Consider the following 9,931-nt stretch of genomic DNA (forward strand, 5'->3'; position numbering starts at 1 on the left):
CTGCCCGTTTATAAAAGTGGGCCTGATTTATATACTGTAACATCATCCGGCGAACTGAGACCAAACACCTAGTACAGACAGCACAAAATCAATAAATAAATAAGTATTTCTTTCTTATGACATGACTAATAATCTCAATGATATGGCATATTTGCTTATGATAACTCCTATCAGTTTTGTTTGCAGTTGTCAGATTTGGTGGAGTTTGGAAAAGTGCTTTGGAGAGCCGTGTATCAGCGTTATAATGTTATAGCTCAGTGGTATCAGCATCAGCCGGTCACCGCCTTCTTGACTATCACAACACAATGACTACGATTACCATTGACGATTGACGAATGATGACATAGGCATAGGCAACATTTTCAAAACACTGAACACTGAAAACAGCTATACCATAGATAAAACATAAAGTCTATGGCTATACCTACAAAATTGCCTCTTTTCGACTCTGCTAAAGATAATGTAGGAAGTCAAGTACCTACAAAATTAGTCAAGCGGTTTACTTGTTAGTTTCTAGTTCCGTGTTATTAGGTATACCATTTTAACTTTAACAACTAAAAGGTAGTGAGAAGTATAGCTGATTTGCGTATGCTAGAAGTGTTAAAACTATTTTTTTATTCACAAACACTTTCATCACGTTCTTTTGAGTCTGAAGATTTTCGACATTCTGTTATTTTCAAAGCAGTAAGTTTAGCAGGGGAATCGTGGATGGATACAAAATGAGTGAACATAGGGTTAGTATCATTACACTTTATTCAGAGCATGTTATCATAGATAAAACATACTCCTATCTTAACTTTTACTCTTTGTCAGTAATTTGTAATTAATGTTCATTGATTTAAAATAAGTTAGGCTAGTCCCTACTTAGTTTCAACTTTTTATACATATGACAAAAGTTAGTAGCCTAATGCAGTGTGGTTTTTTTCTAAAATCTTATAGACCTATTAGCCAAATAAAAGTGGCATAAACCATACAATTGTTAAAATCTTAAAGATTAAGCTTACAATCTGATTTGTTTATTTTAGAGACCTAGGTTTCAACGATGTAATGTTATCATCAGTCCTTTTCTACTAACGCTCACCGGTGAGTGCTGGCATCATCAAGATTCCATTCAATTCCTGCGCAGCAGCACAACGGGAAGAACGGGTGCCGTACTTACTTCTGGCAAGCTTAGAAATCTACTTTTTCTCGTGTGTTTTTCCCTCCAATTGTCAATACAATGGGACCGGCTACCGTTCCAAGCAGTGCTGCTATCTGTGGGTGTTTTAAGGAAGTACGTTGACCCTCGTCGTAATGCATCACATCACTGCGCGTTATTTGCTACTCGTCAGACCGAAATATTTGTCTGTCAAACGGGTTCGCTTGACGCTGCGCCGCACTGGGGCTAGCCTGCCATTTGGCGGGCCGCAGCAAACGTTTTTAAAACTGTTACTCTTTCATCTCTTACTTGAGATATTGTCGAATTGATAAACATTACACAAACTTTGGACAAAAACCCAGATAAAAAAGAACTTCTCTCTACATAAAATTGTGCCAAAGCCGTCACTTACCAACCTGGTACTAGGCTGGGTTACAGGGTGTCTACCAGTCGGGAATTCCGGGAAATTCGGGAAAAAGTCGGGGATTTTGAAAGGTCGGGAAATGTCGTGAAAAAGTCATGAATTTCGGCCGAAAGTCGGGAATAATCTAACCTTTCAAAATTATGGATGAACGGGTCCCAAAACTTTAAAAAAAATTCTGGATCCTATATTCCTGATCATTGGGACGGGATTACATTTGAGGGGTGTGGGATGAATCGAAAATGCATCGGAATTCCAATTTGATTCAGTGATGATCAAAATAACGATTTGAATTATGGGCATTCAGTATCCATTCGTTATTGAATCAGTATCCAAAAACGTTTTTGAATCAGCATCCATACATTATGGAATCAGTATCTATATATGGTATTGAATCAGTATCCATACGTTATTGAATCAGTATCCAAAAACGTTTTTGAATCAGTATCCATACGTTATTGAGTCAGTATCTATATACGGTATTGAATCAGTATCCATATACGTTTTTGAATCAGTATCCATACGTTATTGAATCAGTATCCAAATACGTTTTTGAATCAGTATCCATACGTTATTGAATCAGTATCTATATACGGTATTGAATCAGTATCCATATACGTTTTTGAATCAGTATCCATACATTTTTGAGTCAGTATCTATATACGTTATTGAATCAGTATCCAAATACATTTTTGAATCAGTACGTTTTTGAATCAGTATCCATACGTTATTGAATCAGTATCTATATACGGTATTGAATCAGTATCCATATACGTTTTTGAATCAGTATCCATACATTTTTGAGTCAGTATCTATATACGTTATCGAATCAGTATCCAAATACATTTTTGAATCAGTATCCATACGTTTTTTAATCAGAATCCATACGTTTTTGAATCAGTATCCCTATACGTTATTGGATCATTATCCAAATACCTTTTTGAATCAGTGTCCATACGTTATTGAATCAGTATCCGTATACGTAGTTGACTGTTACATTGATAGTGTTACTTTGACTATCAGTATCCATATAACTTATTGACATTATTCAAATGATTGACATTAATTATATAAGTTATTCACTGAGGCATTGCTTAGCCATACAAGTTATTGCCATCCACGTACATGGCATACACTGAGACATTGCTTAGCCATACAGGTTATTGCCATCCACGTATATGGCATACACTGAGACATTGCTTAGCCATACAAGTTATTGCCATCCACGTACATGGCATACACTGAGACATTGCTTAGCCATACAAGTTATTGCCATCCACGTACATGGCATACACTGAGACATTGCTTAGCCATACGGGTTAAAATTACCATCCAAGTACATGGCATACACTGAGACATTGCTTAGCCATACGGGTTATTACCATCCAAGTACATGGCATACACTGAGACATTGCTTCGCCATACAGGTTATTGCCATCCAAGTACATGGCATACACTGAGACATTGTTTCGCTATACCGGTTATTGCCATACAAGAAGTTATGTATACCTTGTAGTTCTGATTCTATCCTCTTATTTTATCAATGTAAACCAATTGAAAGAGTCAGTATTTAAATCTTACAGAGGGTTTTATTTGTTTACACCCAAACATATCTTTATTTATAAAAACAATAAAATAAAATAGGTAACATGCTTAACAACATGATGCTGCAAGTAAAAATTATGAAATAGGCAAGAAGCTCACTGATATTTCCAGAAATACTGGTTCTTCTAATGTATGATTTAAAACAGATATTTTACTCCACTGAAGAGTATGAATAGAAAAATTCCTTGTTGCTTCGAATCGAGTAACATCAACATTTTTTTTAATCGAATAGTTGCTTTGAATTGAAATGTTTTGCTGCTTCACACACCCCTACATTTAATACAGGATTTTCTCGGCATGTGATTTGTTTCGATCGTCAGTGATTTCGCTGCGTCGCGAGTGACCGCGAGACGGAAAAAGGTGTAGTAACATGGAGAATGGACCGAGTTTTTGGTCGGGATTTATATAAAAATAGTAATGAAAAGTCGGGAAAAAGTCGGGAATTCCATTTGAGAAATCTGGTAGACACCCTGGGGTAAGTTAGGTACAGTTCTGAAACAATTTTATAGTTGCAACTTTGGAATTTTATCTATATAATTAATACGCTACATGAAACTTTGTCAGTTGAACTCCTCCGCCATTTCTTAACCGATTTTATCCATTGACGTCTCATTGGAAAGAGCGTGTCGCGTAAATTTGCAAACTGGCCTTACATTTTTGAAAAAGTCCCTTGGGCTCTGCCCCAGTGGCTTTTAAAGTTCCCATGTTATCCTTATGAAGAACATAATTGTTTAAATTTTGATCAGCTGTATTTAGGCCTATAATTTAATTCCTGTTCTTTGCAATTGCTCGATTTCGAGCAATGTGTTTACTAGTAGTTATTTAGTTTGTCTTACTACTTCATTCCTCTGAAGCCTATTAGCTTAGATCTAACACCTCCTTCATCTCGAATGTTATGCTTAAGTTTACTTTAAACCAGGTACCGGTGCAAGTTCCTCCGAGACCACATTTTTCCCGAGGAGGTGGAAGAGGACGTCAACCACCCAAGAGTTCCGGATGTAGACCACCTCCCAATGTTCATAATTCATCTTCAGTGCAGCCACCATCTACAACGATTGGACGACACAAAGAGCCCCGGCCTCCCAAAATTGTGACCAACTCTCCACCTGTAAGTGTGTAATTTGACTCGACGTTCTGTACCCACGAGCACATTAAGCGTCCACATGCACAGAAGGCCTTGGAACAGTTCCTGGGATAACAGCTATTTGTGTAATAGCTTCACTGTATATCTTTATTGGACCTGTTTAGATAGCTGTTTCTTTCAGCAGTTGCAGTTGCGAACTCTGCATTGACTGCATTATGATTTTGTAAAGGTAAAGGTGTTTATTCTTTACTGTTTGTTTACTTTTGACTTGAGCTGCTTAAGTGCTGTGAGTGTGCTGAAGCTGATTTGTTATTAGGTATTGACAATTAAATGTATTGCATGCATGAATTATTTATGAAGTTTTAAATGTTCACTCAAACCTATATTTTTCGGATTCCTCAAGAGTGATTATTAATAGGTTAGGTTGAGTTGTGTGTGAATTTGTTAGATTGCAGTTTTGGTAGTGGTAGGTCTAGGTTAATTTTAATTAAGTTAGTTGGGCCTTTCAGTTGATTTTAGTTATAATTTATTGCCTTTGAAAAAGTTAAATTAATAACTTATCTATTTATAAGAGTAGGCCCAAGTTTACCTTAGACCCACCACTACCAACACCAAAACTGCAATCTAACAAATTCACACACAAACCCAACCCAACGTAACCTAACCTCTCTTCTTGAGGATTCCGAAAAATACAGTTTAAGTGAACATTTAAAACTTCATAAATAATTCATGCACGCAAAACATTTAATTGTCAATACCTAATAACAAATCAGCTTCAGCACACTCACAACATTTTAATTTTCATAATCATAACACATTTTCAAGCAGCTCAAGTCAAAAGCAAACAAACAGTAAATAATAAACACCTTTACTTTTACAAAATCTTAATGCAGTCAATGCAGAGTTCGCAACTTCAACTGCTGAAAGAAACAGCTATCTAAACAGGTCCAATAAAGATATACAGTGAAGCTATTACACAAATAGCTGTTATCCCAGGAACTGTTCCACGGCCTTCTGTGCATGTGGAAGCTGAGGTGCTCGTGGGTACAGAACGTTGAGTTGTAATTTGTGCAGATTTTACACAGGTACTTCTGTAAATGTATAACTTAGTTTAGTTAGACCAGCAAAACAAAATATAAGCTACCTCCTGTTGTAGCTGTGAGAATTGTTTTGTAAACTAATTCGGGTTTACATGTGACTGCATTTCACATGACTTTTTACACTCTAAAAATAAATGTTGAAGCAGGCTGTAATAAGCCAAGAGCGTATGTTGGAGCATTGGCTCATCGTATTGAATAGATTATAACTTGAAGATATATTTATATTAGACAAGCCTGATCAGTAAGCAAATAGACCTTGGGAAATTGAATATGAAAACAAACTTATTAATATAGCCTAAGTGAAAGCTGTCCTCATCAATGACCTGGAATCCCCAATTTTACAAGCCTAGGTATTTTTATGGGAAATTATCGATAAGCTTAAGACAAGTTTACAAAGTGAACCAATCAGAGATCTGAAACATACAAAATTCACACATTTGATAGCTGTTGCGAAGAGCCACAGGACCATGGTTTGCATGTAGCACGTGCCATGATCTCAAAAGATGTGTGCGCCCCCTTCCCTTCATTGGCAGAGATTTTTTCTCTTCCTCCAAAAAAACTGAAACTTCTTCCGCTTCTGGGCCGAGCCTACTGAGCCGATTTACTAAATCTGCCGAGACACGTCACACAACACGATGTTTTGGAACACTATAGCGACAGTATTACTAAGCAACCATCACTAACACGCTCCAAGCGCAGACAGTAATTGTTTTAGCATAGCCTATGGCGTTTAGTTTAAGCTGCAAAGTAGTAGAAGTTGTAGAGGTTTAGCAATAATGAAAGGAGTTGTAGCAGCCTGAGTATTGCAAATATCAATAAAGTTACTCTCCTGTGACAAACGTTGACAAGTTCTTGTTGATGTGGAGTCATCAAGTAAAGAGCTACTTGAGCTGGTGGTAGGAGATGTTGTTTAACCAACAAGGTTGGAAGTCAAATTGATGAGAACCCAAACCAATAGGTAAACTAAACTGTTTGAAAATTATTCTACTTTGAATTTTGTATTTGGAGCACTAACCTTGTAAAGCTAGAATACACCACTGAGATTATCACAACAATGTCTTAAAGCTATACAATTTTATGAATTGACCTATCTGTTGCAGAATCTGTACGATAGCTCTGAGCTTCTGGAGGCATTGAAAGGGATCCAGCAAACAGCCCAGTGCTGCTCATGCCACAAACTATTGGTGTCTGCCAGGAGCTGTGCCAGCGGCCATGGCATTTGCTCTAACTGCAGGAACAAATGCCACAAAGTGTGTCCGCTATGCGACTCCTTCATTCCGAACTGCAAACCTGTCATGCTCAACAGCATAATCAAATTGCTCCCGAGAAAATGCAACTACAGTAACAAAGGTTGTGAACACATGGCCCTAGCTAGTGACCAGGACCACGAGATGTTTTGTCGTTTCCGTAACGTTTCTTGCCGCTTCCCATCTTGTGGTACAAAGTGCATGGCCAAAGATTTGCTTCGTCATCTGGAGGATACGCATGGTAAGAATATTATACGAACAGCTTCCCACAACAGCATTATGATAGGTTTTGATGCCAGTATTGAAAGAAAAGGTTTTGCAGCTATTGTCGCATTCAACAATATTATCTGGCAGCATACAAAGTGTGGAAGAAATCGGGTGCTCCAGTTGTATCAGTACGTTCCAATGGAAAAACCGAAAGTGAAGTTTTCGGTAACTGTCAATTTTTATACCCCTGAACGTAGTTTTTCTGCCAAAACACCTATTCACATTGACAAGTTTGACCCAGAGCATTTGTTTAAAGATAAAGAAACGTTCTGTCTACCTAAAACATTCGCAGCTTCTTTCAGTCAGTTCTATGCTGGAGTAAACTACAATTTCAAAATAATCAAGGAGGATTTGTAAATCTATAAATGCACAAAACTGGTGAAACCTCGTGTAAGCTCTGTTAAGTCGCAAGCAGTCTCTTCATTATTATCTTACAACTTTAACATTAACAGACCAGTTAAAAAGTACAGTCATGTTATCTTGCCCCTTACTCTGGCAAAAAGGTTATGCACTAAAAAAATAATATAGGCTAATAATAGCATCTTGTAAGATTGTTACCTTCGATTTCATAGTATGGTTAGTAATAAAAGGTGCAGTCATGTTATCTTGCGCCTTACTCTGGCAAAAAAGCTATGCAGTCTAGGTATAGGCTAATAATAACATATTGTAAGATTGTTACCGGTAGGTACCTTTGATTTCATCATATGGTTTTATTATCTTTAATTTTGTGGAACAAGTTTTCAACCAAGAAACTTGTGATGCAACTGTGCTTGTGTCGATTCACTGTTAAGTAGGTAATGTTTAGTGGTTTACAATCAACTGTTTAATTTATCTCTAGAGATTAATGTTCATAAAACCAAAATAGAAGTTTCTCTTTTGTGCTGTGTCATTGAATTTTCAAAAAAGAAATGATGATATTAGGTATAGTGTTAAGGGTATTCATTGTGTTCGTTTTTATGTAGGATTAAGCAAAATGAATACTACTTTGTAAAGAGAACCTTTTTTATAATGTTACATGTGTGAATCTTATTTCAATAAAGTTAAACGTACATAGCCTGAAAGCCTTATTTTGGAAGCAACCATTTTCAATATTACATATTTGAAGCTTATTTTAATAAACTTCAAAGTACCTAAAAGCTTGTTGAGCGCATTGAACTGCAGTGTTACAATGATCACAATTTATAGTTCTACAATTCTTAAAAAAGAACTCTGAAAGAATAATTTGAGCCGCATTGTTTGAATCACTTGGCTCCAACTCAACCACATTCCTTTTTGATTTACTCGTCCCAGCCTCTAGTCACACCTGATTAAAATTGGCAAACCTACAACTATAAAAGTGTTCTGCTCATTTTAAAATGTTATTTAATAATTTCTTGATCAGCATTGTATGTGTTATTCAATTTTTTTTGTTATTAAATAAAAAATCTGTATAGTAAGACTTAAGACATATTTACACTAATACTGTTAACTCCCAATACGGTATATACATAAAAGATGGTAAGTGGAGATCAATTTAGATTGGACAATCATCATCTATCAGACCTAATAAGCGAATGACGTCCAATCGTAATCGATTACCACTTACCATCTTTTATGTATATCTACCGTCTTGTGAGTTAACAGTATAAGTGTAAATTTATGTTTGAAAAGTTTTTAGATGTATTTTTGTTTACTTACTGAAAATTTTATTCTAAATTGTCATACAAAAATAATTAATAGTTAACTATGTGGATTCTAAGCCAAGCTTCAATTCACTCATGAACCTAGAAGTAAAGCGTCTAGGGAGTATGTTTAATCAAAGTTTCTATTGTAACACTTAACAATATTTGGTCCTTGAAATAAAATCCCAAAAGTGTGGACTTACGACAGTTTGAAATCAAGATTACAGCTGTCCTTGGTAATCATAAATTATCTGATATACATGTAAATGAAAAAAATTTGAAAACAATATTTTATGAATTCTATCATTATAGCACTCGCAATATAGATTAATTAAAAATATGGTTCTCTAACAGGTTTTCAATACTCACTTAAAATTTAAAATTTAAATTAATTTAAATTAAAATTTACACATTGATACAATCCCAATAGGCGTAATTAACAATCTTCTTAAATCCAATAGACAATCTTCTTTCACGTAATTTGAAGCAAAACCACCAGGTTGATCTGAGTTGTACTTTGCTTTTATGAATTTCTATTTGCAACCAAATTATTTATTAGTATAACTGGATAAAAAACATTGCCACATCAACATAGGGTAGGTATTGAATCACATTTAGGATTTTTCTTAGCTTATGCTTATTAAAGAGAATCAGAGAATGTCTGAATGTCTGTTCAGAGAAACCAGAAATTATGAAACAGCCGAAAACGGAGGAACGCAGGACCAGGTAGCTGCTGTGTGGACAAAGAAAATATAACTATTTCCTCTGAATCTCTTCTCTAAAACTACGGTAAATTTTTGCCAGCATCAGATGTTGTCTCGACAATAATCCGTGATCGTGGTACAATCTAGATCTTGGCAAAAGTTTGATCATATCCCGCGATCGAGTCAAAATTAAGAGCATCTTTCATTCACATGACTTCAAAGACATCATCATAGTCAACTGTGATCACAGTAATATCTATATGTTCTCCCGCAGACGAAAAGACACCATTATCGCTTCTGTGATGTGGCAATATGTTGACACTCCCCAGCGGTCACGAAGGCCAAAGACATTACCATCGCCTCACATGATCAGGGTAAATCAAATCAAAATCAACTTTATTAGGCTACTACAAAATTTACAGTTTCATAAAATATTAAGAATACTTAAAAAAGTAGCCTACTGCGTAAGACATACACACTCACCTGTAGTCGTGAAGACATCATCATCAGCTCTTTAGATTGTGGTTTTTAAAATCTCTATATTTCCCAGCGGTCGGGAAAGAAATCACCATCTCATCTCGTGATCGTGCCAATAACTTGACCACCCCCAGTGCCGGATTTACCACTAGGCCGATTAGGCCGCGGCCTAGGGCCGCAAGCAAAAGGGGGCCGCAGAGGATTGGGAAAAACATTTTTTAGATAAA

At 36.1% G+C, this 9,931-nt stretch overlaps 1 protein-coding gene across 1 annotated transcript; it reads left to right on the top strand.

Annotated features, from left to right (window-relative positions):
- Positions 1-426: 426 nt before the first annotated feature.
- LOC129000956 (E3 ubiquitin-protein ligase siah-1-like) lies at positions 427-7,902 on the top strand. The gene is made up of 3 exons (XM_054428053.1): positions 427-734; positions 4,084-4,272; positions 6,449-7,902. Exons 1-3 carry the CDS (start codon positions 720-722, stop codon positions 7,217-7,219), a joined length of 975 nt encoding a protein of 324 aa, XP_054284028.1. The 5' UTR covers positions 427-719; the 3' UTR covers positions 7,220-7,902.
- The last annotated feature ends 2,029 nt before the right edge of the window (positions 7,903-9,931 follow it).

The sequence above is a fragment of the Macrosteles quadrilineatus genome, unplaced genomic scaffold (assembly GCF_028750875.1).
Source record: "Macrosteles quadrilineatus isolate MER2022 unplaced genomic scaffold, UCM_ALF_1.0 Scaffold_8__2_contigs__length_117827958, whole genome shotgun sequence".
Classification (NCBI taxonomy): Eukaryota; Metazoa; Arthropoda; class Insecta; order Hemiptera; family Cicadellidae; genus Macrosteles; species Macrosteles quadrilineatus.

Excerpts from the sequence above, each read along its gene's own strand:
- LOC129000956 (XM_054428053.1), top strand. Across the intron at positions 4,273-6,448 it reads TTGTGACCAACTCTCCACCT|AATCTGTACGATAGCTCTGA; the intron begins GTAAGTGTGTAA and ends TATCTGTTGCAG.